This window comes from Delphinapterus leucas, chromosome 6 (genome assembly GCF_059928025.1).
Source record: "Delphinapterus leucas isolate spDelLeu-1000000601 "Yukka" chromosome 6, BTC_Dleu_Yukka2, whole genome shotgun sequence".
NCBI classification, from domain to species: Eukaryota; Metazoa; Chordata; class Mammalia; order Artiodactyla; family Monodontidae; genus Delphinapterus; species Delphinapterus leucas.
In genome coordinates, this window is record NC_143134.1 from 113,326,842 (window position 1) to 113,354,788 (window position 27,947).

At 61.1% G+C, this 27,947-nt stretch overlaps 2 protein-coding genes across 9 annotated transcripts in view; one reads left to right on the forward strand and one right to left on the reverse strand.

The window, feature by feature from the left end:
* Positions 1-770: 770 nt before the first annotated feature.
* Positions 771-25,386, forward strand: CRB2 (crumbs cell polarity complex component 2). Its single transcript, XM_022578771.3, has 13 exons — positions 771-995; positions 7,329-7,652; positions 10,009-10,204; positions 10,335-10,474; positions 10,940-11,125; positions 11,300-11,413; positions 14,587-15,459; positions 15,549-16,057; positions 16,636-16,801; positions 17,584-18,367; positions 19,196-19,312; positions 19,939-20,056; positions 21,990-25,386. The coding sequence occupies exons 1-13, from the start codon at positions 902-904 to the stop codon at positions 22,212-22,214; spliced, it is 3,846 nt and encodes a 1,281-aa protein (XP_022434479.2). The 5' UTR covers positions 771-901; the 3' UTR covers positions 22,215-25,386.
* The window catches only part of DENND1A (DENN domain containing 1A), a 530,720-nt gene continuing 527,416 nt past the window's right edge, over positions 24,644-27,947 (reverse strand). For all 8 annotated transcript variants that reach the window (XM_030761610.2, XM_089913732.1, XM_089913734.1 and 5 more), the window contains one exon: positions 24,644-27,704. In XM_030761610.2, the coding sequence (XP_030617470.1) occupies positions 26,514-27,704 (1,191 nt within the window). In that variant the 3' untranslated portion in view covers positions 24,644-26,513. The remainder of the gene's footprint in view (positions 27,705-27,947) is intronic.

Below are 27,947 nucleotides of genomic sequence, written 5' to 3' on the forward strand. Positions count from 1 at the left end.
GGCCGCCTTGGATCGTTATGAGGTTTTTGGAGTTGTAAACAGCAAAGGCAGAAGATCTAGGCCAAAGGGGAGAAATAGAGAAGACTCAGTTTGGCGGTTGAAGGGATGGTGAGGGTCGGGGGAGCCGGGGGACCTCATCCTGAGGGCGGGGGTGAGAGGGGCTGTGTGTGGCAGTGTGGGGCCCATGGGAGTGAAGAGGTGGGGTGGGACTGAGGGACATGGAGGTGAGGAGTGGCCAGGAGCTCGCAGTGGATTGAAAGTGGGGAGTGGGGAGTGAGGCGTCAGCTGCAGGGGGTGCTGGAGGGGGTGGGGGGGGAGGCGGGATGCCTTCTCAGGTGGGCAGCCCTGGGAGGGAGCAGGCCGGGAGGAACAAGCTGAGTGGGAGGGGCTGGGGCTTCCAGCAGAGAGGAGGTGGGAGGGGAGCTTGGGCTGGGCTGGGGAGGGAGGCCTGGGCTAAGAGAAGATGGGGGTGGGCAGGGTGGGATCACGGAGGACTTGGGAGTAGCTGGTATCATCTGGTGAGAAGAACAGCCCCCAGAACAGAAATGTCTATGAGGAGGCTGAGGCAGCGGGACCTGAGAGGTGGGAGGAAAAGGGGGCGGGAGGTCAGGAGGGAGAGAAGGGTGGGCCCTTGGACAAGGTCAGACACATGGGGGCCCCCAAGGCCTCATCTGGAGTCTGGAGCCCTGGGCTTGGGGAGCGGGCTGGGTCAGACCCCTCCTCTAGACCCTACTCAAGGTGGAGCCGCCTGGGAGGGCGGGGTGGGGAGGGGGAGGGGAGGGGGAGGGGCAGGCGGGAGGGGCCGGGCCTCTGTCCACGGCATTAGTGCTGGTTGGAGGGAGACGGGGGTGTGGAGCCAGCCAGGCCGCCCGTTCCCACAGCCGCCGAGCAAAGCGCTGCCATGGCGCTGGCCCGGCCTGGGACCCGGGACCCCAGGCCCCCGGCCCCTCTCCTGCTGCTGCTGCTCGGGGGCTCTGCCCTCGCCCTCCCGGTCGGTGAGTTGGGGGCCGAGCCTTGGGGGACCCAGGGCAGCACCCCAGGCCGTGGGGTGTCCGTGTGGGTGCCGGGCCCGACTGCAGGGTGCAGGGGGGTGCGCATCTGGGGGCCACTGGAGCTTGCGTGGTCACGGGGGACTTTGTGGGGGGACCGCCACCGGCCGGGGTCCGGGTAATGGGTGGGCCGTGTGTCTTGGAGGGGTGTTGGGCTGGGCTGTTCTGGCCTGTGAGGCCCGAGTCTGGGGGCTCTCATGTGAGTTGTGCGCAGGTTATGGGCTGTGGGCTGTAGGCACGTCTAAGCTGTGAGGCTGGGCAGCTGTCCCGCGCGAGCCAGGGGTTGTGTCTGAGGCTCTGTGCGTCTGGTGGGCTATATCCCAGCGCGAGTTGTGGGGTGCAACTTACTGAGTGGGTTGAACTGTGTCCTTGCTCTCGACACGGGGACGTGGGGTGGGGGCAGCAGACCCCAGCCCAGTGGATTGGGGTGGAGAAGAGGGAAGGAGACCCAGGGCTTCTGCCTGCATCCCCTCCGTTTGGTGATCACCCTGCCTGCACTGCGGGGCTGGGGGTGCTCTGGCGTCCCTGGGGAGTGGCTGGGCATCTGGGAACACATGTGTCCACCGCTGCCCCCTCCCCGCCTCCCAGCGTTCCCAGATCAAGCTGAAAGGGCTTCGTGAAGCCAGACCCCGTTCACCAAGAGGCTTTTGCTTTTGTCCAAGTGGATTCACGTGTGCGCCGGCCTGGAATTCTTCCTGGGGGGTCTGGGGATGCTTTGTCTTGGTCACTATAGCTACGGGGCCAGGCCTGGGAAGTCCTGTGCAGGAGGGCGGCCTGGGCTCCGCTGCAGCGGGGGAGCCCCCACCTCCTCAGAGTCCCAGGATGTGGGTCCAACCTCTCAGGCCCCTCCCTGGGGCCTTCCTCAGCCTCTCGCACGGCCCGGCTCACAAAACCTTCGTCTCCTCTCCGCAGGGCCCTTGTGGAGGACAAGGCCCCTGTTTTGCAAGGGAGGAAACTGAGGCTCAGGGAAGGATGGGGCCTTACAAGCTGGGCCCCTGAGGCAAACCAAAGAGGAGCTGGGGGCCTGCTCTCTGCACAAGGGGCATGAAATCCTGGTCTGTCCCCTACCGTACAGTGCACACACGCAGGCACGTGCACGCACACACGTGCACTTCCCCCACACCAGCACAGTGGTGTGGCATGTACAAGGGCACACAGAGGCACGTGTAGACCCGCCACACATGCACTCGAGCACACACACCTAGCTGTACGTGACACGTGCCTGCACACAGGTGTGCACTCACACTCAGAGGTACCTTCACATGAACCTTGTGGCAAAGTGAACACCAAGTAGACGGATGCTACCGAAGGGAGCGGACACTGATGTACACACTCACCCGCCCGCAGCCCTGCTGGGATTCCCAGGACCAGCCTTTCCCCCTGCAATGTTGGCACAGGGAGCCCCCCCTCCCTGGGGATCCCCGAAAGCTGGGGTGCGGTGCTATGGGTATGAACATTTCTGGATGCCAGGACCCAAGCCCTGACTGCCCAGAGGAGATGGGCCAGGGATGATGTCACTTGAAAAGTAATTTCCATTCCAGAGGGGATGGGGGTTCTGGATGCCCTGGGCCCCTGGCTCTGCTGCCCACCCCTGCCAGGCCCTGAGCGGGGCCCCTCCCTCCTGGGCCTAGTCTGCCACAAAGGCCCGGCTGGTTGCTAGGAGAGCGCCAAGCATCTTGGAGCACAATGGGGCACATCGGGGCTCTCACATCCTTCCCGGCTGCCTGCACACCAGGGAGCCCAGCTGACAAAGGGGCAGCAAGTCCAGCCCCCAAGTCCGGCCCCTCCTCCAGCCAGAGCTGGGTGGGGGCTTGCAGGACAGAGGCAGGGAGCAGGGAGCCACACACAAATGCTCTAACGTCAGGATTTGCTGGATAGTCAGTGTTTGCCCCAAGTAAAGATCTGTTGGCAAGTGAATAATACCATCAGCCTGTACGTGCTGCTCCTGGACTAACATGATCGAATTTAATTCTCACAACAGCCCTATGAAGTCGACTCTGATACCCCCAGCTTACAGAGGAGGAAAGCGAGGCCCAGAGAGGGTCAGTAACTTGCCCAGAGTCACAGCTTGTGTGTGGCAGGGCCAGGATTTCACAGGCGCCTATGGGACCAGTCTATGTAAAGTCACATCTCCTCTCTGTGCTTCTGTCTAAAGGGGGCAAACCAGCTCACTCTGAGGGCTGCTACAAGAATCCGATAAGAAAATGCAGCAGTTCTCCAACTTAGGTTTGGCATGGAATCCCGTTTCAAAGGAAATTTTAGAAAGGAGCCGGAAGCCACTAATAGTTAAAAGTGGCCTGCTGGGGTGGCAGGCCTGGGAACCCATCTGCCCGGTCTCACGCCCATTCCAGGAAGTGCCTCCATGGCCCCAGCCCTCTGAGACCATGGTCTGGAAACATTGGAATTTGCCAACGCCAGGCAAAGGGTAGGCAGTGGATCCACGACAGCTATTGTGGGGGTTACCAAAATTATGTCTTTTAACCTCAGGTGATAAACATTTTTGTAAAAGACTATTCCAAACTCTGCTGCCTTATTAGAGGCATTTAGCCCTTTCCCGATGGCTCTGCCCCAGCTGTGCTGCACTGTTATTCAGTCCTACCCTTGGGGCCTCATGCTATTAGGTGGGCAGTTTTTTCCCTATGCCAGAAGCACATCTTATGGGATCTTGGGTGGCTTCCCAGATGTATTCTCTTTTTTGCCTTGTCAAGATGAGAAGCTTTACAAAACCCACCCTCAGCAAACACTTCTCATTAGTCGTTGGCAGTTCTCATTAGGCCTGTTACAAGTGCAAATAAAGTAGGAGTAGCTAGGCACGGAGTGAAGCCTGAAGCACCGTGCAATTGCTAGCAGCTGGATCTGGATAGACATAGAAGACTGCCCGCTCTGCCCAGGCTGATATTGGAAGCTTCACTCTCAGGCAAGCCTTCTGAGAGACTCTTTCAGTGCCTGGGGGAGGCTGGGCTAGAATGCTCTAAAATGACAATGCATGGGTGGCAACTTAGAGTTTGCAAAGTGGGAATTTCACATGCATTGGGAGATGTGGACTTCACAGAAGTCTGGAAATGATCTGCTTCTTAGTTTTTTGAGGAATGATCCTGGGCAAGTTTATCAACCTCTCTGAGTTAGAGAAACAGTTTTCTTACTGGCACCCACCTTTTCCAGTTTGAATCAAACACAATAATGTAATAATAGATGCAAGATGTGTAGCACAGCTACACGTGCACTCACGAAATGGTTCCTGTTATTATAATCCTGTCCTTTCCATGAAGAAAATTCTCTTCCCGGAGGTGGGTTCTGGGCCTTCCCAGGGCAGGGCAGCAGGTCCAAGGGGAGGGGCGGGTGTCCGTTAATCCTTCCCCCGCCAGGTCGTCCCAGGCAGCCTGAGAGGTCAGGAGGGATTTGTAAAGATAAGCACAGGCCCCTCGTCACCCTGGCAACAGGCCACGCCCCTCCAGCCAGGCTGGGAAGGCCCCTTCTCCATCCCGCCATCCTCACCTCTCCTCCCCTCAGCCCTGGGCTAGCCAGGCCTCCCAGGCTCGCTCCCTGGAGGCAGAGAGCCCAAGGTCAGTGCTTGTTCCCAGGCCTCAACGTGCAAAGGAGTCCCCAGGGAGCATGTTGCAATGCAGATTCTTGGGCCCCAGGCCCAAGTGTTCTGCATCTCTGGGTCTGGAGTGGGGCCCAGGAATCCGTATCCTTTATATAGGTCCTGGGGTGATTCTGGAACCCCCAGAGTGGAGGCTGTGGAGCAGTGAGACCTGGGTTTGGATTCCAGCCCCTCCTAGGGAACTGTGAAGTCGCTTATCTCTGAGCCTCACTTTCCTCAACTGTAAAAAATGAATGATAGCTCTATCCACCCCCTAAGGTAACTGTGAAGACAGAGATTACACAAGAGAGAAGGCTGGGCCTCACATGCAGGCTTCTGGCACCACTGCAGGCCTCCTAGGGCGGACAGCTCCCTCCCTCTCTGCCTGCAGGAACTCCTTCCTCCAGTGGGGCTGGGCTCGGCCTCCTGGGGCTCCGTCATACAGGGTCATGGCCCACCTGCTCCCACAGTGATGAAGCACCTTCCCCTGTCCCCGCAAGTGCTGCCTCCTCAGCCTGCTCTGAATCAGGGGCAAAGCTCCAGACTGGGGTGGGGTCCCTTGGGTCACACAGATGAGGGGTGGCGCTTGCTGGGATTAAACGAAGGGCCTGTTGGCATAGGACCCAACAGCCAGGGCCCTTCAAGTGGGAGCTGTGGCCACTGTGCTGCTCCTCCTGAGTGTGCTGGGTCCAGGGACCCTGACTGTAATGGCCAGAGCCCTCACTGAAGGCTCGCTGGTGCCGGGGCTTCACGTTCCCTCAGTGGCCCCTCACAACACTCACAAGGCGGGCACTGTTCACACCCCAGATACAAGCCGGGTCTGATGCCCAAACCTGTGTCCTTTCCCAAGGAAGCCTGATCCACTCACCCCCATCAGAGCATCTCCCCCTCCCAATCAGACCATCTTCCCACCCACATGGGACTATTTAGCCCTGGAGGACCAGGCTCTATACTGATCCGCCACCATGGCTCAGGGTGGGAAGAAGAAAGACAAGCTGCCCATAAGTCCCTCAGAGAGGCCCAGATGGCCCCTGCCCTCACTGGTGAGACCAGGCTTGGGGGAGGGGAGCTGTGGGCAGAGAGGGTCTGTGGAGCCCAGAGCCCTGGAAGGTTATCTTGGCCTGACAGTGTTTCAGACCCTCTGTCCCCTTGCCACACACCTGGCCCTGGGTGGGTGCTTGCCCCTACCCCCTCTTGGTGAGAATCTTGGAGAGCGAGCCCATGTTGAGCTGTACCAGGTGCTTTGGGAGCTGGGCGGTGGGGCTGACAGCTGGGCTCTCTCCCTGGGTCCATCGGTCGGTCGGTACCTCTGTCTCCCTGTCCCCCATCCTGCTTGGCCCTGGCTGGCAAGGGTTGGGGCTGGCCGGTGGACAGCCCTGCCTGGTGGAATGTGGATGACGCCTGAGAGGCTGTCGAGCCTTATCTGGGGGGGGGGTCTTCGCTGGGTGGGGGAGGGGAGGCACAGGGCCCGAAGCTGTTCCGGGGCCTGGTTAGTGTCTGGTTGACAACCTGGGTGGGGGAGGGGCGCCTCTCGGAGCCCCAGGTCCGTCCGAGGTGCCTCCTTCTCGCGGGCGGCTCCCGTTCCTCCATCACTTACTGAGTTCCTACCCCGAGTGGGCACTTGACTGCCGTCCCTGAGGCTCTCAATCCTTCCGTATCCTACGAGGCACGTACTATTATTAACCCTCTTCAGATTGGGGAACGAAGGCTCAGTAGGAGAAATGACTTGCCCAAGGTCTCATAGCTTGTTGGCCGAGTGGGGATTTGAACCCAGGGCTGTCTGACTTCAAAGCTTCAAAAGTTCTTACGCCCGCATGACACTGACAGGCTCTTAGCAAGGGAGGGTGGGAGGGAGGCGGGCTCCAGATCAGGAGATGACCCTCTAAGTGAGGGAGCTCTGCCTTGTGGAGATGTCGCAGTGGCTGGAGCTGGGAGTTCAGTCGGCTGGTCTCAATACCTGCCCTGAACCCTGTGACCCCGGCCAGTCTGGCCACTCACACTTGCTGATGGCGGCGGATACTGTGAGGGCCAGGGATCCTCTGAGAAGTTCCCAGGCCAGCAGGGCCAGGAGGGGAGGAGGGGTGGAGGGGAGAGAGGGGCCTTTGAAGTCCTCCATCTCCAGTTTCACGCAGGGATGGAGTTACCAGACCCCCAGCGGGAGCAGTGGAGTGGGCAGTGGGAGGAGACACCCTCCTGGGAGGGAGCAGGCCGGGGATCCCCTCCCCAGGTGGGGCTGGAGCACACGGACAGGCCCTGAGGGCTAAGCCAGCACGAACTTGCTGTGTGACCTCAGGCAAGTCCTCACTTTCACTCTGGAGCCTGGATCCGCTCTCTTGTAAAACGGGCCTGACAGGGCCTGCTTCCGAGGGGCGCTGCGGGGCTGCACTGACACCGTGGAGCGAAAAGCTCACAGGGTTAGTGGGCATCTGCTCACTAATCCTGCCCGGGGAGCCAGGCATCCCGGGTCCTATTTCCCTGCTTTGGAGGCACCCCTGAAACCATTCCCAGTTCTGGGTGCAGATGCATGCAGCCTGCTGGCACCTGGTGTGTAGACCCCCTGGCGCTCCCTGCGTCCTCCAGAGTACTGACAGAGCCCTGCTGCTGACTCTGGGGTCTGGGGATGGGCCTGGGTGTGGGGAGGGGAGTGTCCTGGTAGCCCTCGTCCACCCTGCCCAGCCAGTTTCCTCTCTCTACAGGAACGGCGCCTTCGGACCCCCCGGGTGCCTGTGCCTCAGACCCATGTGCTCCAGGGACCGAGTGCCAGGCTACAGAGAATGGTGGCTATACCTGTGGGCCCCTGGAGCCCCGGGGCTGTGCCAGTCAGCCATGCCACCACGGTGCTCTGTGTGTGCCCCAGGCTCCAGACCCCAGTGGCTTCCGCTGCTACTGCGTGCCCGGATTCCAGGGCCCACACTGTGAGCTGGACATCGATGAGTGTGCGTCCCGGCCCTGCCACCACGGGGCCACCTGCCACAACCTGGCCGATCGCTACGAGTGCCACTGCCCCCTCGGCTATGCAGGTAATGGCCCCAGCTCTTCCCAGAGGCGTGTGTAATGTCGACCCCGTCAGCGGCTCAGAGTTGTCAAATCACGAATTCAGCTTTGACCTTAGAGGGGAGACACCCCCAGGCATCCTGGCAGCTCTAGGGTGTGCCCACTCTTGGTCATGCTGCGGAATTAATGCCCCTCGGGCTAACCTGGCAGCTCCGGAAAAGAGCGTGATGGGCGAGCGCTGGCACGGCGCCTGGCACACTACAGACACTGGACAAGTGTTATTTCAGTCCCTTGTAGGGTTCAGGTGGTGCTGGTAGTGGAGACACCCCTCAGGCATCTCTGGGACTAGAGTGTAGATATGCCTGGCTTGGCTTTAACGAGGACACATCTAGACAGTACTTCTAGCATCGACTCACTCCAGACCCGTCAGGCTGTAGCACAGACATCCTCTGGTGGCTCGTCTAATGGTTCTGGAGCACGATACCCCGGTATGGTTCAGGTTGTCATGTGGACCCTCTCCCCTGGGGGCAGGAGCCCCCAGAGTTCCTGCATAGAGACACTGGTGGACTTGCTCAAATTGTAACGTAGATGTACCCCCAGGGATCTCTGCTGTCTTGAGGGGGACAGTTCCCTCCTCCAGAGTATGGCCCCGTCCCAGTCCCATCCACCCTCCAAGGCGAGAGCATCCTGGAGCAACTGCCTGGAAGTCAGGAAGGAGGGCGCAGCTAGGGACAGGTCTGGGAGCGAGGCTAGGTCTAGGGCAGCTGGGAGCCTGCAGTGTGGACACTCCAGGTTCTATTCAACCCTGAATTCAGATGACTCTCTCTGAGGGCAGAGGGCAGTTTGAGGTCACCTCAGAGTAAGAGGTACAGACTTGGGGGCTGGGCTCCGGGGAGAGGGGGCATAGAGTGGAGAGATGGATCTCAGCACACAGATGAAAATGAACTTTGGAAACGGGTTCCATGTACCTTTCTCATCATTTGAGAGTTCAGGTGTCTGGATAGATTAGTTGTGGATGTGTGAGTAGGTCACGTAAAGGCCTCTGTGTCTGCCAGTATCCACGGGTGTCTGGGATCCCTGAATGTGTTTGTGGGAAAGTCTGTGTGTGGGTGCCAGCAGGTGTGTGCGTGCCCAGATGTGCGGTGCTCAGACACTTTGGGTAATGCTTTCTGGGTGAGTTGTGGATGTGAGTGGGACAGCGCCTGCTGTGATTCATTTCCTCCTCCTTCCCTTCCTAGCCAGGCGGGGGAGGTTGGGATTCCAGGCGGCCTGGGCCTGGCTCCCCCTGGCACAGGGGGTGGGAGTGGGGCTGGGTCACAGGAAGGAGGGCCCCTGTTTTGTGCTCACTGAGCCAGGAAGGGGGGAAGGTTCCAGCTGGAGCCAGCTGGGTCCCCAGACCCCCACGACCAATCCCACTTAGGGGGTAGAGGCAGGGCCACTGGAGTGTACAATGACAAGCGGGCTCCACGATGAGCTCGGGCAGTACATTTCCAAACCCTGAGATCCTCCATCTCCCTTCATCTCCACAGCCCCTCCCCTGAGAGTCTTCCAACCGTCTTGGTTTTACCCAGGACTGAGAGGGTTCCCAAGACACAGGACTTCCAGTTGTAAAAGCAAGACAGTGCAGGGAAAGCCTGAAGGAGTTGGCTACCTTGGTCCAGCATCCCCCACCGGGTGTGCCCCTCCTTGCTGGGGTCCCTCCTTACACCCTCCACAAAAAGCCAGCAGAGCGAAATGTAGAGAGGACTGTATATCAGCTGCTTAAAGCTTTCAGGATAAGCTCGGACTGTGTTACTTGGCCCCCAAGGCCTGACACTCCCCACTCCTGCCCCACCTCCTTCACTCTCCCCTTTGCTCCCCGACCCTCCATGCACCCCTGCCCTAGGGCATCATGCCCCTGCCCCAAGCAGGTCTTCACCAATAGTCTCTCTGGAGAGACTTAGTCTCTCTGGAATCCAACTGCTCACACAGCCCCCTATCCTAGTCTAGCGAATGCCCCCTCATCCTTCAAGTCTCTTCTTCCAAGAAGCCTTCCCTGACTCTCAATACCCCAGGCTAAGACCCTGCCTCTTGCTGTCACAGCATCTAGCACGTACCCACTGTTGAGCAATATTACATTTACGTAATATTGACCTAATCCCTGTCTCCTGGGCTAGACTGGTATGAGCTCAAGGGGGCAGGGATGTCTGTGTTGTTTCAACCCCACTGTTATTGCTGGCGCAAGAAACACCTGCTCTGGATGAATGGAACAACGGATTCTCTCTTTGGATCCTGACGGTCCGCTTCTGGTCAGTCTGGAGTAGGTTTCGCGTCAGCCTGGCTCGGCCTCATTCGCGCTCCCTCTGGGCGGCCATCTCTCTGTCTGTCTCGGTCCCTGTCCAGGCGTGACCTGCGAGGCGGAGGTGGACGAGTGTGCCTCGGCACCCTGCCTGCACGGGGGCTCGTGCTTGGACGGCTTGGGCTCCTACCGCTGCGTGTGCGCGCCGGGCTTCGGGGGCGCCAGCTGCCAGCTGGACCTGGACGAGTGCCAGAGCCAGCCGTGCGTGCACGGGGGCGTATGCCACGACCTGGTCAACGGGTGAGCGGGCGGCCGGGTGCTCTCAAGCGGTGAGGCTGCGCGGTGGGCGGCGGGGTGGGGGGCGCGATGGAGATAGAGGGAGCTGGAGGTTCGGGCGCGTGCTCAGCTCCGGTCGCGCGCCCCCCTGCAGGTTCCGGTGCGACTGCGCGGACACGGGCTACGAGGGCGCGCGCTGCGAGCAGGAGGTGCTGGAGTGCGCGTCGGCGCCCTGCGCGAACAACGCGTCCTGCCTCGAGGGCCTCGGGAGCTTCCGCTGCCTCTGCTGGCCAGGTGTGTGTGCGCGTGCGCGAGAGCGTGTGCGCGTGCGCGCCCGCACGCCCAGAGGGGCGGGGTCTCAGGCTGAGGAGGACAACCTGGCCGTGCGCACACACCCTGAGTGGACTAAGCCCAGTGTGTGCCTGTGACTGCAACTTCTCTGAGCCTCAGTTTCCAGATCTGCTAAACAGGGCTAATCACAGCACCTGCTCCTGGGCTGTTCTGAGGAGAGTAAAAAGGTGTAGCGCCCATCAAGCCTTGGTACAGGGCCCCGCACGTGCAGAGTGCTCAGTAATGCTAGTAATAATAGTAACACGATGCTGATGCTGGTGAAGCCTGCACTGGTCATTCCTACCCCGTCCGTGTGTCCCTCCCTCGGAATATCCGTGACCATATCTGAGCTGGGTTGGCCTGGCAGCAGTGGAGGGCTGCAGCTTGGTGACCGCCTGTGACCTGGCGCCCACCTGTGTGTGTCCCCAGGCTACAGCGGCGAGCGGTGCGAGGTGGATGAGGATGAATGTGCGGTGGGCCCCTGTCAGCACGGGGGCCAGTGCCTGCAGCGCTCCGACCCAACCCTCTACGGGGGCATCCAGGCCGCCTTCCCAGGAGCCTTCAGCTTCCGCCATGCTGCTGGCTTCCTGTGCCGCTGCCCTCTGGGCTTTGAGGGTGAGCCCCCTTCCAGGGAAGCAGGTCTGTAGTGTCCAGATGCGCGGGAGGGATGCCGAAGCTGGGTTCAAGCACCTCTCTCTGGCCTCAGTCTCCCTAGCTATAAGATGGGCCCTTTCCAGTTCCAGTCTGGCTCTGAGGGAGCTGTGGGAACCACAGCTGGGCTTCTTGCAGGGGACGACTGCAGTGTGGACGTGGACGAGTGTGCCTCACGGCCATGCCTCAGTGGAGGCCTCTGCCAGGACCTGCCCAATGGCTTCCAGTGCCACTGTTCAGATGGCTACACAGGTGCCTGGGGTGCGGTGGGCACTGGGGCAGGGCAAGGTCAGATGCGGTGGACCTGGGGCAAGAAGGTTCCTTCTGGCTGATGTGTGGAGGCTGGATTGATGGGGTCAAGGACATTAGGGAGGAGGTGGGTGTAGTGGCCAGGTGACAGGTAAGAGGACTGAGCTGGGACCTGGGCTTTGGAGGTGGGAGTGGGGGGAAAACCTTCTGGAGTGGAGGTTGAGAAATATTTATGAGGGGCACGCTACAGGCCCTGAGGGTTTTTCCAGGTGTGAGTGGGAGGTGTCAGGGATGCTGGCCGAGTTTCTGCCCTGGGTGACATTGGGTAGAGGATGGTGAGCTCAGCCTTGTCCATACTGAGTCTGAGTGCCTGTGGAGCACCTACAGGGAGGAGCCTGGGTAGGGACTGGTGATCTGGGGTCTGTGGCCCAGGAGAGGGGCCTGAGACTGGGGGTCCTGCAGCTGGAGTCTCAGGCAGCCGAGGTTATCCAGGAGAAAGTGTGGAGTGTTGGGCAGAGAGAGCCCTAGACACCTGACATCAAAGGGCTGGGCAGAGGCCGAGGGGCCTGCAGGGAGGACAGGGCAATTCGGCCAGGACAGAGGAGGTAAAAACGGTGGGTGTGTGGTGGAGGGAGTGTGGTGGGGGTGTGTGTGGTGGAGGTGGAGGAAGTGTGGTGGGGGGGTGTGGTGGAGGTGGAGGGAGTGTGGTGGGGGGGGGTGTAGTGGAGGTGGAGGGAGTATGGTTGGGGGGGTGTGGTGGAGGTGGAGGGAGTGTGGTGGTGGGGTGTGTGGTGGAGGTGGGGTGTGTGGTGGAGGGAGTGTGGTGGGGGGTGTGTGGTGTGTGGTGGAGGGAGTGTGGTGGGGGGTGTGTGGTGGAGGTGGGGGGAGTGTGGTGGTGGGGGGTGTGGTGGAGGTGGGGGGTGTGTGGTGGATTATGGGGGAGTGTGGTGGACGGCGGGGGCTGTTACGGAAAGCTGTGGGCAGTGTCTGGAGAAGAATGAGCTTGACCTTTGGAGAGCTGGGCACACCTTTGGGGTGTGCTGGGCAGGAGCTGGGCCTGCAGAAAGCCTCTCCCTGCCTTGGGTACAGAGGATGCGGAGACACACAGACACCCTTCCCTGCGGATACTGATGAACCCGAGGACCTCCTCACACAGCACGGAGTGTCCCTGCCCCCTCTGGAATGCCTGTGACGCTTCCCCCACACCCGCCCGCATTCCTGCTCCGACAAGCTGCCTCCTCTCCCTGGCATGGCTGCTGGGCACAGGCTCCCCTGCCTGGGGGAAGGAGGTGGTGATCACCACCGTCCCTTCCACTCTCACCCCCCAAAGGTGCTGGGGGCTCAGCATCCCACTTCTGGGTGGCCAAAACCTCTGGGCACCCTGAAAACCCATCTCCTGCCCCCATGGGCTGAGGTTCCTTGAGTCCTTGCCCACTCCCAGGCACAGTGCCCCAGGAACAGTGGCCTCGTGGGTGCCTGGCACACACTGGGCTCACTGCAGCATGCCCTGCATCTGAAGAGTATTCTCTGCATTGTTTTGCTCCTCACCAAAGCCCCACGAGGTAGGGTTCTAAATCCCCATCTTACAGATGAAGCCATAGAGGCTTTAGAGAGGGTGTGTCATCCCCCCAGGTTCGACAGTGTTAGCGGGAGCCCAGCTCCTCCCCAAGCTGAGCTCAGCTGATGGGTGGCAGGGAGGTCAGACCTCTGAGGTCAAGGACCCGGAGGGGGAACCCCGGCTGTGGGGCTGGTCCGCCCCCATCCTCCCTTGGGGTTGTGCTGGGCGTGGGGGAGGCCAGTGCCTGGCATTCCTGAGCCAGCTCTGAAGGAGGCGGCTGGCCAGGCGGGGAGCTCTGCTCCCCAGCCTTGGTGCCTGCCCACCACTCTCAGCCTGTCTGTGGGGAAATGCAATGGGGCTGCGGGCTCTGCGGACCTTCCTGGGGGTGTTGTGGCTCCTGGCAGGTATGCAGGGCTGGGGCCTTGGGCAGGGGAAGGTGGGACTGGCCGTTGGCAGGGGGAGGTGGGACTGGCCATCCCCAGAAGGAGGCGGTGGTGTTTGTGGGCTGACTGGGGCCAGGATTCAAATCCTGGTGGCTTCTCTGGGCTTGGGTTCCCCTGGCTGGGTTACATGGGCAGGGCTGGCCTCAGTGGTCTTGTGGAGGCTCTGGCTGAGCAGGGGTTGGGCTGTAGCCTCTTGACCCACGCTGGGGCCAGAGCACCTGGCATGGGAGCCCCTGGAGGGGAGGGTGACCTCACAGCCAGTGCCAGGGCCCTAGGGCAGAGGGACGGGGGTGGGCGGTTAGAACCAGGGGCTACTCGAGTGCCACAGATGCATACATCCATCCCCACTCCCTCCTCCATTTCATCTCTCTGTCCACAAAGGCCATGCCAAGTCCTTTTCTGGGCACCAATGACATATCCAGGCCCCTGGAGGAGATCTCAGCTGAGTAAACAGATGTTTTCAATACTGGGTTCTGGGGAGCTGTGCCTGGGAGTGGGCAAGGAGTTGGGAGTGACACAGCAGCTTGGAGTTGGGAGTCAGAGAAAGCCTTCTAGGGTACTGGCCATTTGAAGTTGGGCTTTGCTGGATGAGTCGGAGTTTGAAAGGCAGGATTAGGGAGAAGGAGGCATTCCAGAGAGAGCACTATGAGCAAAGCCCCAGAGGCAGGACTTCCCAGGAAGTGTTTGGAGGAACAGGCAGCTCAAGGTTTGCAGGGAGCAGGGTTGCCATATGAACTCCTGGTAGGACCCAGGCCACGAGGAATCTCGAGTGCCAGGGTGAGTGATCGGACCTTAAGTAGCAGAGGAACCTGGCCAGGTGATGCTTTAGAAAGAGATCTCTGGCTACTTGTAGAGATGGATGATGGAGGCTGGTGAACTAGAGGACACTAGTCTATGGCCTAGCGAGCCGGTGAGGCAGGGGAGGTGAGGTGGGAGGAAAGGGGGCATTGGAGAGTATTTAGGGGATTGAATCGACTCACAAGATATGGTAAAGGAAGGAGTACCTTGGATTCCAGCCTCTGGGGACTTCAGGGGACCTTGAGAAATCCTTTGGAAATTGGGAATGGGTTTGGTTGATAGATACTGAGGTCCCCGTCCCAAGAGGCAGCTAAGCTCTGGGTCAAGACTGTGCTTTTGGCCTTGGGTGCTGAGCCTTGGCCTGGTTTCTCCTGAAGGCCTGACATGTCAGGAAGATGTGGACGAATGCCTGTCGGAGCCCTGCCTCCATGGCGGGACCTGCGAAGACACCGTGGCGGGCTACATCTGTTGGTGCCCAGAGGCCTGGGGTGGACGTGACTGTTCCGTGCAGCTCACTGGCTGCCAAGGCCACACTTGTCCGCTGGCTGCCTCCTGCATCCCCACCTTCCAGTCAGGGGTCCACAGTTATGCTTGCCGCTGCCCACCTGGTACCCATGGACCTTTCTGTGGCCAGAATACCACCTTCTCCGTTGTGGCTGGGAACCCTGTGCGGGCTTCGGTGCCAGCTGGTGGCTCCCCAAGTCTGGCACTGAGGTTTCGTACTACGATACCTGCTGGTGCTTTGGCCACTCGCTCTGATACTCAGGGCAGCTTGGAGCTGGCACTGGTGGAGACCACGCTTCAGGCCACACTCTGGAGCCACGGCAACAATGTGTGCATCCTGAGGCTGCTGGACCTGCCCCTAAACAACGGCCACTGGCACCGAGTGGAGGTGATGCTCCGCTTTGGGGTCCTGGAGATGCGGCTCTGGCACGAGGGCTGCCCTGCCCACCTCTGTGTGGCCTCCAGTCCTGTGGCCCCGCCTCCTCCGGCTTCCCTGGCCCCGACGCCTGCTGGGTTCTGCTCCACGCAGCTGGGTGGTGTGGCCTTTACGGGCTGCCTCCAGGACGTGCACGTGGACGGGCATCTCCTCCTGCCTGAGGATCTCGGCGAGAATGTCCTCCTGGGCTGCGGGCGCCAGGAGCAGTGTCAGCCTCCGCCTTGTGCCCACGCAGGGGTCTGCGTGGACCTGTGGACTCACTTCCGCTGTGACTGCCCCCGGCCCTATAGCGGTCCCACATGTGCTGATGGTGAGGAACGAGCCAGGTGGGCCCCAGGGCAGGGGCTGTGCCTGCCCCCAGCCCACAGGCCTCATGCCCGGCACCCTCTCTCCCTGCAGAGGTTCCTGCTGCCACTTTTGGCTTGGGGGGCACCCTGAGCTCTGCCTCCTTCCTGCTCGACCAGCTGCCAGGCCCCAACCTCACCATGTCCTTCCTCCTCCGCACCCGGGAACGTGCTGGCCTTCTGCTCCAACTTGCCAACGATTCAGTAGCTGGCCTGACAGTGTTCCTGCGTGAGGGCCAGATCCGGGCTGAGGTGCTGGGCAGTCCTGCCCTGGTGCTTCCCGGGCGCTGGGATGATGGGCTCCGCCACCTGGTGACGCTCAGCTTTGGGCCTGATCAGCTGCAGGGCTTGGGGCAGCAGGTGCACGTGGGCGGGAGGCTCCTCCCTGCTGACGCCCAGCCCTGGGGTGGGCCCTTCCGAGGCTGCATTCAGGACCTGCGACTCAACAGCCTCCACCTCCCCTTCTTTCCACCGTTGCTGGAGAACTCCAGCCTGCCCAGTGTGCCGGGCAGCAGGCGGTCCTGGAACCTCACCATGGGCTGTGTCTCCGAGGACACGTGCAGTGTGAGTGCCACAGGGAAAGGGTGGGTCCTTTTTCCGGGATCCATCCTGCTTCGCTGGAGGTTAGCATGTCCTTCTACTGGTCAGGTCGGCACCAGGAGGTAGAGTGCCCACCCAAGGTCCCAGTGCTGGAGAGAGACAGAGCAGAGTTCACTTTCATCTCCTCTCTGGCCAGCTGCTCTTGCCCTAAGGTAGTCTCCATACCTCTCCTCTCAGTCCTAATCTGAGATAGACACCCTGACCCAGGCAGAGGGCTGCCCAAGCCTTTCTGCGAGAGTTGCTTGGGGCACAGGGACACCCAGGTTCATGAACAAAGCACCAACCAGCTCTAGGATTGGAATAGCCTGGGTGTGAACTCTGGCTCCTCTATTTACAGGCTAGGTGACTCAGCAAGTGATTTCTCCTCTCTGAGCCTCAGTTTCCTCATCTGTAAAATGGGAACGCTAGTTACTTTTCTATTTGTTTGTCAGGAGGTAATGTATCTGTACTAGGTGCTCAGTGAAGAACCACTGCAAGGATGGTTATGGTGGGGCGATGCTAGCCCCAGGCCTGAGCCAGTCCCTGCCCTGATTCTCCTGCAGCCTCAGCCCTGTCTCAATGGTGGGACTTGCCTTGTCTCCTGGAATGACTTCCACTGCACCTGCCCTGTTAACTTCACTGGGCCCACATGTGCCCAGCAGCTGTGGTGTCCTGGCCAGCCCTGTCTCCCGCCTGCCACCTGTGAGGAGGTCCCTGATGGCTTTGTCTGTGAGTGCCTGCCCTGGAAAGCCCACATGCTGGGTGCTGGACACCCAAGCTGGGTTAGATCCCACCCCTGCCTTCAGGACTCAGAGACAGTGGACCAGGATGCCAACAGCCCCAGCCCAGTGTGGTTGGGCCACCGCATCCAGAAGGACAGGCTTTTTGGAGGAAGAGAGCACTTGCTAGGTTTTCAAGGGCAAATAAGACTCTGACAGGGCACAGGGAAGGACATTTCAGGAAGGGGGCAAAGCATGTGCAAAGGCATGAGGTTTATAAGAACTGAAACACAAGTAGAGGTATCAGCGTTGCTAGGGTCCTTGAATGCTAGGCCAGGCAGCTTGGGACTTTTTGCCAAGGGCAATGGGGAGCCATGGGAGGACCAGCAGGAGAAGACCATGGCCAGCAGTTTTAGAAGATGACTGTGTTATAATATTAAATTGATTGCAGTGAAGAGTGAGCCACGGTGATGACACAGGGCCACTTCACTAAGGAGAGAAGGAGGCAGATTTTCCAAGGTGTTATCATTGCCTGGTCTGTGACCTGGAGGGCAGGGTGGGCACAGGAGGGTAGGTCTCCCCAGCCCGGAGCTGGTTCTTTGGCGGTAGAGAGTTATGAGGTGGGGGGAACGGTTCCTGGGATTAGATGATAGGTGGGTGTGTGTGCCCCCGCCCCCAGACCGCGGAGGTGGGGGGAACGGGGGTTGGCAGGCTGGTCCCCGCATCACCCAGGTGTGCTTGGGCTGGGCTGGGTACCGATAGGCCGTCCTCTGACTCTCTCTCTCCCTGCAGGTGTGGCTGAGGCCACGTTCCGCGAGGGACCCCCGGCGGAATTCAGCGGGCACAACGCGTCATCCGGGCGCGCGCTCAGCGGCCTCTCTCTGGCCTTCCGCACGCGCGACCCCGAGGCCGGGCTGTTGCGCGCCGCGGGCGCCCCCGACACCGTCTGGCTGGCCGTGCGCAACGGCTCGCTGGCGGCCGGCGTGCGCAGTGGCCCCGGCCTGCCCGGGGCGGTGCTGCCGGCGCCCGGGCCGCGCGTGGCCGACGGCGCCTGGCACCGCGTGCGCCTGGCCATGGAGCGCCCCGCGGCTTCCGCGTCGCGCTGGCTGCTGTGGCTGGACGGCGCGGCGACGCCCGTGGCGCTGCGGGGCCTGGCCAGCGACCTGGACTTCCTGCGCGGCCCGGGCGGCGCGCGCGTCCTTCTGGCCGAGAACTTCACGGGCTGCCTGGGCCGCGTGGCGCTCGGCGGCCTCCCGCTGCCCCTGGCAGGCCCGCGGCCCGACGCGGCCCCTGGCTCCCGGGAGCCCTTCTCGGCCTGGCCCGGCGCGCCGGTTCCGCGCCTCGGCTGCCGCGGTGCGCCCGTGTGTGTCCCCTCGCCCTGCCTGCACGGCGGCGTCTGCCGCGACCTCTTCGACGCCTTCGCCTGCGCCTGCGGCCTGGGCTGGGAGGGTCCGCGCTGCGAAACCCGCGCCGACCCGTGTCGCTCAGCGCCCTGTGCCCGCGGCCGCTGCCTCACGCGCCCAGACGGCCGCTTCGAGTGCCGCTGCCCACCTGGCTTCGCGGGCCCGCGCTGCCGGTGCGCACGGCCAGCCGGGGGCGGCATGGGTCCGAGGGGTCCGGCGTTTACGGGGCAGGGGTGGGGATCCCGGGGGCGGGGGGTGGGTCAGACTAGTCCGGAAGCCCGGGTGCGGATGCGCTGGTTCCGTGGGCCAGCCACGTCCCTTCTCTGAGCCACCGCGCTGTTATCTGTAACTTGGGAACAGCAGCCCCCTAGAGTTGCCAGAAGAAATACAGGACACCCGGGTAAATTTGAATTTGAGATAACGCTGTCGTCTGGGGGTCGGGGTGGGGGAACCCCGAGCTAGTGTCGGAAGAAAGCCTAGAGGCTCTCCTGCCGAGCTGCCCACCACGGATGCCCTCCTTCGTCAGTCCCGTGGGACGGGAACAGGCAGAGATGGTCCGAGTCTTGACCGCTTCCCTTATTCAGTCTGGCCATGACTCCCCACTCCTTTCGGAGCCAAACTTACGGAGTGGCAGAGGCCTGAATCCCCCTCTCTACGCAAAGAATGTCAGGCCCAAGCTCTATGTCTAGGAGGCTGCTCTTGCCCTGGGCAGACTACTTACATTTCATCAGCTCCTCGGAGGACTCAGCCTCGAAGGGTTCAGCCCGATGTTGTACACCTTGGTGGGGGTAGGGCTGGAGTCACAGAGTGGCAGCCCTATGTCCCATCCCTTCCACCCTAGAAACGGCTTCCAGGACTGACGGCAGGGTCTCCAGGAAGTGGCTCTTAATTCCTTGGATGACAATGCAGAGGCTCAGGTCACCTGAGTGACCCACGGGCGTGGGGGTGGGCCAGGTCCTAGGTGTCCTGTCCCCAGGCCAGCCTCTGTGCTTTCTCCTCAGGTTGCCTGTCCTGCCAGAGGAGTGCAGCCTGAATGTCACCTGCCTCAATGGTGGCCCGTGTGAGGGTGGGCCCCAGGGTGCCAACTGCAGCTGCCAGGAGAGCTTTGCTGGCCAGAGGTGGGTCTGGGGTCCAGGGGCCTGGGAGGTGGGCTGCTGAGTGTGGAGAGTCGGGCAGGGCGGGCCTCTGGATCCCCTCCAGCCAGGGCAGGTGAAGTGGGGTATGGATCCTTGCTCACCTTCTCAGCCCTCACTGTCGTCACAGTGCCAGACAGTGCACCTCTCTTGCTTGAATTCTTTCCCTCTGGGGCTTCCAAGACCATCCTGTGTTATGCAGACACCTGCTGGGAAGTAGTTGCCTGGTGGTGTTTCTTAGAGCTCCGTGCTCAGCCCACCTCCCACTCCTCCACCTGGGGAGACTGTAAAAATGCAGGTTCTGGGCCCACTCCAGACAGTCAGCATCCCTGGGCAGGTGGCTTTACACAGGCTCCCCCCGTGCTTCTGGTGGAGTGACAGTCTTTCTGTCATGAATGCTGGGGTGAAGGGGCGTGGTAGGTGATGGAGATCGCTTTCAGCATCAGTCACCTGGCAGGGCCCAGCCAGGTAGGGACAGTGGATGAATGAGCTTTGATGCCAGTGTGTGTAGGGGGTGGGGGAGGGTTTGAGAAAGTAAAGGAGCTGGGGGAACAAGAGGCAGCCTGGGAGGGAGCAGCTTTCTCAGCCCCACCCTTGTCCCTGCCTCCCAGGTGTCAGATCCCCTGTGAAGCCAACCCCTGCTTGAATGGCGGCACCTGCCGGACAGCTGGTGGGGTATATGAATGTATCTGCAGTGCAAGCTTCTCAGGCCAGTTCTGCGAAGTGGTGGTGAGTGATGCCCGAGAGGGTGGGTGCCCTGTTTTGGACTTTAGTGAGATGATGTTACGGGGGAGCGTATACAGCACCTGTGGAGCTGTTCCTGGGCCAGGCCTGTCACGGGGTCGGGGGGAGCAGGGAAAGGAGACTCAGGCTGCTTCCACACTCCCACACAGGAGGGGCCCCCAGCACTCCTCTGGGGGCTGCAGTGAAACAGCTGGGCTTTGCCAAGTCTGATCTGGGCCAGGATTCAGGGCCCACAGGATCTTGGAATTCTGGGATTTACATTGGTGAATACGAGAGCCTGTAATCTCTGGTGGTTTCTGAGCCAGGATTCTAGAGTAGGAAGGTGTGGGGAGCCCGGGATTCTGAGCCAGAGAAGGCTTGGGAAGGCTTGGCTGCCGTGAAGGTAGCCCCTGACCCCAGGGAAGCTCAGCTGAGGAGGGGTCCGAATAGATGGGGGCCAGCCGGAAGCTTGAGCTTGAACCTCCCTCTGGCCCCCTCCCCGCTAAGGGGCAGAACAGACTCTGCAGGCCCAGCGGGAAGTGAGCCCAGAGTGGGCACAGCAGCGAGGAACGAAGCCTGGGGAGGAGCCTTGATCTCCACACGCTTCTGGCGGCCTGGGTCATAAACCCCAAACCTCTCTGCTTCTGGGGAATGTTTCCTTTCAAGTTGAACTTTACAGCTGCTGGCACACATCACCCCCCCCCCCCCCCCACCACCGCCCTCCGCCCCGTCCCCCGCCACCCTCCTCCTAGGGAGGAAATGGCTTTACAGCTCCTCCTGAAGTGCCCAGGGCCGGAGCCTGGGGAGGGCCCATTCAGGGCTGGGATGAATTTTTCTCTACAGTCTTGGGCACCTTCCTCAGGGCTAGGGGCTGAGACTTGGAACCCAGGTCACAGTGGGCTGAGAAGTCTCATGGGACAGAGGGAGGGCCGGTGAATCTGAGGCCCTGGGCCTCTGCCCCCTGGAAGTCTGTGATTCTGGAGCTTCAGAACTCCAGGTCTGTAGAAGCTCTGATGGGGGCATCCCGGTGTCTGTGACGAGGCAGAGAGGTGGTTTCCTGGGCCCCCAGAGCCTGGTCTGAGTGTCTGGGGCGGTGGGGGCCCGCCCTGGTGGATTCTGAGCTCGCCAGCAGCCAGGTCGGCCTGCTGCAGCTCATGCCCTGCACGGGCCCCCTGGCTGGGGAGCCTCTCCTGCTACTGCCTGAGATGCCTCCCACTTGGGGGTTGAGCATGGTCTCCACAGACACTTAAAAACCCAGACTGCCCTTTGGGTTCGGGAGGGATCAGGTCCTATCACTTCAGATTGGGTGTTTATTGAGAGAGGCAGGGTGGCAGGGCTGGGCACTGAGGCCCACCTTGGCCAGTTGAAGGAAGGACCTTCGGCTGGAATTTGGGACTGAAGAATGGTGGTGTGAGCTGGGCATGGGCATGGCGTTGGGGGCGGACAGAGGGCAGTGCCAGTCCCGGCTTGACACCCACTAGTCATGTGTCTGGGGGGATCTGGGCAAAGCCTCTGTTTTCTCCTCTAATATTTATCGAGTGCCTACTGAGCAGGCTCTGCTGTGCGTTTTGGGATACACGGGTAAACAAAATAAACCAAAGGTTCCTGTCCTCACGGAAGAAAGGGGGTGTCCTCGCTTCCGCTTCATCAGGTCATGTAAGGTTTACATGAATCCCACACTTGGTGCTGAGCTCCTAGTAGGCATTCAATAAATGTGTTTTCTCTCCTCCTCGCCAGAACCCCTTTGCTGTACAGGAATCCCCTTGTGGTGCCTCTAATAGGTAGCTCCCAGGCACTTGCTTGCATACCTCTGGGGCCAGGTCTCTCACTACCTCCCAGGGAAGCCTCTGCCCAGCGATGCTTTTTCCTCTCCTCTGAAGGAACTGGGGGGGGTCTCCCCGCCCCTGTGGTCTTAGGCGTGTTACTGCATCTCTTCCAGAAGGGCCTATCGCTGCCGCCGCCGTTCCCGCTGCTGGAGGTGGCAGTGCCTGCGGCCTGCGCCTGCCTCCTCCTCCTCCTCTTGGGGCTCCTCTCAGGGATCCTGGCGGCCAGAAAGCGCCGCCAGTCAGAGGGCACCTACAGCCCAAGCCAGCAGGAGGTGGCCGGAGCCCGGCTGGAGATGGACAGTGTCCTCAAGGTGCCACCCGAGGAGAGACTCATCTAGGCCCACCTGGCTGTGGCTCCAGCACCTGGGAGGTCCTCACCTTCTACCTGGAGACCGAAGGAGGCCACTTTCGGGAGCCTCCCGGGCCTCGGGGAGCTGCTGCCGGGCCCAGGATACCTGCTGGGGAAGTGGCCCCTTTGCTGGGGGCCCTTGCCCCGTCCTGGACTGAGGGGAAGGGGCGCGCTCAGGGAAGCAGAGAGAGGCCTGGCGAGGTTGTGGACATGCTCCATCCAACCGCCCGGTCTTAACCTTGGCAGGCACACGGCTGTGCCGGGAGGAGCACCTGCGGGTGCACACGTGTTCAGGAGTGTGTGAGTGCGCGCGTGCACGTGTGTTTGTACCTGGGCCTGTTGATCTGCAGGGACCAGTGAGTGTTGCGGATGGGGCTCACGGGCACGCCCACGTCTTTGCTGTTTGTGCACGTCACTGTGTAGTGAGTGCAGGTGACCCCGCGGAGGGGCAGCTGGGCAGTGGAGACCACCTTCTCAGCCCCGGGGCAGGGGCAGGGGCAGCCCAGGGCCACGAGTTCTCCTGGAGGCCAGGCCAGGGCTTGCCCAAGGACCAAAGACCCAGCTCCCGCAACTTCTCCCACCTCCGGAGGCTGCCCTGGCCCTGGAGGCAGCTGGAAATCAGTGGGGTGGGGGGCATGAGCCAGAGGTTAATGTGTGAGCTCCTGGCTCCCCAAACAAGTGCTCCCTGAGGCAGGTCTGTCTCTGCCCTCTGCGGCAGCCAGGCACCCGCTGGGATGCAGGACTGAGGGGCAGACCTGCAGGAGCGGAGGGGTGGGGGGAGGGTGTCTGGGCCACTGCAGCCTTCCTCCTGAAGGCCTGTCACTTATAGAATGGGGAAAGCAGCCCTTGCCTACCTCACAGGGCTGCTGTGAGGATGGGCAGGGCAACAGTGGGGAAGGAGCTCTGGAATTCGTTAAAGTCCAGTCCGCTGTGAGGGCTGCCCGGGTCATCCCAAGGTGTCGGGAAGGGAGAGGGTGAGAGCGGGGAAGGGGCCTCCCTGAGGGGTAGCAAGGGGGCCAGAGGGCGATGATGACAGAGGAGCAACCCTCCCTGCCCACCTTGTGGTTCTCCAGCCCCTCCGGCATCAGCGCTCTCCTCTCCAGGCTGCCTGGCGAGTCCACTCTTTCACCTGCAGACCAGTCACCTCTCTAATGGCCGCTGGGAGGACTCGAGGAGGGCCTCGCAGGAAGCCCTCAGGGTTGTTTGCTGAGGCAGGTGCTTGGCAAATGTTGGCACTGTCTCTGGGTCGGGGCTGGTCCTGCGGACAGACACAGATGAAGGGAAGAACTGGCCGCTTTGCTTCCAGTCCCTTCCCTGGTGATGCCATCACACTGGGATCTCTGATCTCTTCTCTGAGGGGCACTTGCCTGAGGGCCTGGCCTCTGAGCTTCAGAGTCCCTTGGTCCCTGACCTGGAGATGTGCCCTTCGGTCCTTCCCATTTCCCAGGCCAGCACCCCCTGTGCCAAGGCCAGGAGACCCCTTTCCACTTCTCGACTGGAGGTGGACTTTACCCATCTCCCCTAGGGGTCTCAGCCAGCTTCCAGAGGCACAGGAGTCAAATGTGAGGTGGAGGCACGTGGTGATGGAGGCAAGGGAAGGGGTGAGCGGGCTGAGACTGGGATGGGAAGGGCCCTGAACACTAGGTTACGGGGCTTGCTTGGTCCTTATCCTGTAGGAGGTGGGACCACCTTTTCCCCCAACTTTCTCCCTGACTCCTGGAAAAGTGGGGGAGAAAACATCTGGTAGCAACAACTTAGCCCCAGCTGGTGCCTTGGTTAGTTTATTAAGTCAGAGATTTGGCAAACCTGTGTTCTTGCAGACTCCTAAGACAAGACATTCTGGGTGGAACCCCAATATATAAAAGCTGGGCTGTTCTTTTTTGTCCTTCTCTTGCTTCTAAGCGTTCTGGGTACCTGTCATTTTCAAGCGCAGCCCAGGGAGGGGGACACAGCCCAGGGAACCGAGTGAAGGGCAGATAGGGGAACGGGGTGTGTCTAACACCCTCTCTGGGTGCTTGGTCCAGGTGTCCCTCCCCAGCACAGCCAACAGAGGTGCAGACTCCAGGCTCTCCCCTTGTTACTGAGAGGTCTGTGGGAGTAAAGCTCCAGGTGTCCCCTTGAACTTCCTTCCTGGAGCCTGGGTGCCTTAAACATCATTGGTGACCTGCAGCCCTGCTCCGTGGACCCGGCAGGCCTGTGCACACCTGTAACCAGTCCAGCCCCTGGGTCCTGCTTGTAAGAAGAAGGGGCTAAGCTGGGCTCAGAGGCCCGAATGGTAACAGGCTTAAGAGTGGGCCAGGCGTCAAAGCCTCCCCTGACTGCTCCAAGCCCCGCCTCTACCTCTACAAACAGGGATGCTGAAGACGCCTGAGGCCTCGCCTCCCCGCAGAGCTTCCTCAGGACACAGGGATACCAGCCTTCTCCCCAAGAAGATTTTATTGAACGCACACACACAATTCATCCTTGGATTTTCACATTCAATCCAGCAAGTGGAGAGACAGCAGTGCTCATGTGAACATGGAGCACTTGCCACCAGGCCCCAGCAAGCCAGGGAGACCAGGGGGTGGCCTCCGCTTCCCTGGGGCCACCTGGTACCTCTTGCCTTAGACTCTGCCCACTGGGTGGGCTACCCTATACCTGATGGGGCTCAGGGGTCTGCCCAGGGTGGGTGGATCTGGAATCTCTGCTGAAACACCTGAGTGTCCTAGAGGTGCCCACATGGCCCAGACATGACACGGCTCCCCTTCTTCCAGAAGCCAGAGGACACTGCCGAGATTTAGACAGAAGACTTGCCCGAGGGGCTATGACTGACGGAGGAAGGGGCTGCGTGCTGGGCCAGCAGCTCTTCACACCCCGCGTCAGAGCAAACCTGAGGGGGTGGTCTCCTAGCCCCTCAGATGCTGACCAGGCTCCCCGGGGTTACGAGGTCTCCAGGAACTCCCCTGCCCCGCCAGACACCCGAGACTGTATGTCTGACCATTCACAAATAGGAAATGAGAAATGAGGTCAAAATGCTCACAATTTCCTGCATGTCTCAGATGGTTGTTTTCTTAAATGGTTGGGCCACATTTTAACTTGGTTTATTGAAACTAGTCAATTTCAAGATTCATCAAATCAATAAAGTAAAAAGGAAAAGAAAGATAAAAGAAACAATAACAAAACGTTTCAACTTAGCTTTGGGGATGCTGGCCTCCGGGGAAATAGGGAGGGGCGGCTCCAAGCCCTTCTCCTGCCTCCAGGCTGCAAGAAGTGCGAGAGGCCAGGCCCGCCCACTCCCCAGGGGCCTGGAGAGGGGCTCGGTGCCCTCCTGCCCCAAGCTGCCAGGCAGCTGGGACTCCTGCACCTCTGTGGTGCTAAGCCTGGTCTTCCAGTGGGAATGTGGGTGTCTGCTCCTCAGCTCTGCCCCCTTAGACTCACTCAGCAAGAGGCCGAGTCCCACTTGACAGTAACTCAAGACCAGGAGAACCTGTGGGGACCAGAGGGAGAGTGCGGGGCGGCAGCCTGACCCCTCCTGGTGCTCTCAGATTTACCTGTTGCGGTTTTTGTCGTCTACAGATCAGAGTTGCTGGTGCTCTCGGGCCCCACGCAGGCCTGTCTGGGGCTTGCTTTGGCTACCGGGAGGGATTGCAAGGATGCCTCAGCCCCCAAATCCCTACCAAGCCAGAAAAACGAAGTTTGGGGGTTGGGGTGAAGACTCAGGAAAGAACGAGTGTGCATATTGCTAGAGAGGATTTGGAAATGCCTTGCCAGGTAGCTCCTCCAGCCTGGGAGGGGGGTTCCTTACTGCAAACTCCAAACCATGTGCGTCTCGTGCAGACGAGCTCATGCCGAGGGTACTGCCAATGCCTGCGCCCATCAAGGTGGGGTGTGCAGGGCTGGGCTGCAGTTGGGGCAGGAGAACAGGGCTCAGGAGGACACATCCTGAGGCGGCGTGGGGCTCCTGGTGGGCAGGCAGTTTCCAGAGGGAAGCTAGGTAGGATGGGGTCTGGGGCAATCATCAGCCCAGATGACCTCTCTAGTGCAAAACCCAATCAGGGGTGCAGGGGAGGGGTGGTGGCAGGGCGGGACAAGTGCCCAGGAGCTGGGTTGATTCCCAGGCTGGAACTGGTGCCATTCTCCAGAGGTGGGCAGTGTGGAGAGGAGGAGGAGCAGCAGAGAGGGCTCCCAACCCTTCCCACCAGTAGAACCTGGACAGAAACAGAGCAGCAGGGGAAGCAGGGCCGGCCAGCCGCAGAGCTGCCGCGGTGGGCAGCCGGGCCTCAGCTCGCCCCCAGCACTCAGCGCCCGCTCACTCGAAGGTCTCCCACTGCTTCCTGAGCTGCTCCACTGAGCCGGGGGCTGGGGCCGGGCTCACATCTTGCTTGGTTTTCCGTAACAAATCCTCAAAGGGGTCTCTGGCCTCTCGTGGAGCAGATGGCTGCAGCGCTGGCTCCAGGCCCTGGGGGGCTCTGGGAGGAAGGAGTGGGGTGTCTCCAGGCCTTAGCGCCAGCCCTTGCTTGGCCTCGGCGGCCCTGGCACTTGAGCGGGCCAGGGGCAATGTTCGGATCCTTGAAGGGGCGACTGCTGGGGGACCCAGGGGCTGCAGGGAGTGGGCACCCATGGGCATCTGGCCAAAGAGGTTGGGCATGGAGAGGGCAGACAGGTTGGGCTGAGATCTCTGTGGGGCACAGAAGCCAGAACTGGACAGCAGGAGGCTGGGGGCAAAAGCAGGCCCCAGGGAAGCAGGAGGGGCCCCAAAAGGCCCAGCTGGTGTGGAGACCAGGGGCATGGCAGGCAGTGTCGCTGGCACAGATGGGACAAAGGGGTTGAGTGATGGCTGTGGAAATGGGGTGGGGGTCCCCATGGGGGGGAAGCTAAACTGGGGAGTAAATGGGGTGGCTACATTTGGGGCTGTAGGACCTGGTGGAAGGGTACTGCCTGACCAGGCTGTGCTAAGTGGGTCCAGGAGGGCCAGCAGGGCATCACTGCCTGTGCCCGCAGCCCCCGGGGCCAGGCTGAGTGGCTGGAGCAGTTCGGTGGGGTCTTGGGGGGCAGCGCTGGGGTGGAGCCCGGGGATCGCGGCTGAGCCCAGGGCAGCCCGCCTTTCCCGCTCCGCCTGCAGCCCCTCTGAGGAGAAGTCGCAGAGGGCAGTGCCGGCAGCCTGGAGCTTGGCCGGGCGGGCAGTGGGGGGCGGGGGCACGATGCCCAGCTCTGGGGTCTTCCTGCCCTGGGGCCGGGGGATGGTGATGCTGCCCAGAGTGGGGGTGGGCACCTCCTCCTTGTCGGTGGGGTTCAGGATGCCGTCCCGGTTCTGGGGCCTGCTGGGCAGGGCCGGGGATTTCCCAAGCAGGGCCGAGGGCTTCTCGGGGGAGGTGGCAGGAGGCTTGCTGGGGACGGCCATGTCGTCCTGGCCCAGGCTCCAGAGCTTGCTGTGTGGGTGGGCGAGCTTCAAGGCTCCTGGCATTCCACGGCTCCTCTCACTCCTGCCTAGGTCCAGCCTCTGTTAGAGGGAATGAGGGAGGCAATGACCACAGGCTGACCTGAGACAGACTGGCAGGCAGCATGTGCCCCTCCCCCCCGCCCTCCTGTGTGCCAGGTGGACACTGGGACTGTGGTCCCGGGAGTGTGGCTGACTAGTCCCTGGGACCCAGAGCAGTTGGGGGCTCGGCCCAGGTCAGCGGCAGAAAGCAAGCCCAGGTCTGTCGGCACTCGAGGCCAGGATTCTCTCACTGGGTGGCACAAA

Bases quoted from the DNA above. Each gene is read 5' to 3' on its own strand.
- CRB2 (XM_022578771.3), top strand. From the start codon at position 902: ATGGCGCTGGCCCGGCCTGGGACCCGGGACCCCAGGCCCCCGGCCCCT. The intron at 10,205-10,334 runs GTGAGCGGGCGG...GCCCCCCTGCAG, and splicing joins TGCCACGACCTGGTCAACGG to GTTCCGGTGCGACTGCGCGG. The intron at 11,126-11,299 runs GTGAGCCCCCTT...GGCTTCTTGCAG, and splicing joins CTGCCCTCTGGGCTTTGAGG to GGGACGACTGCAGTGTGGAC.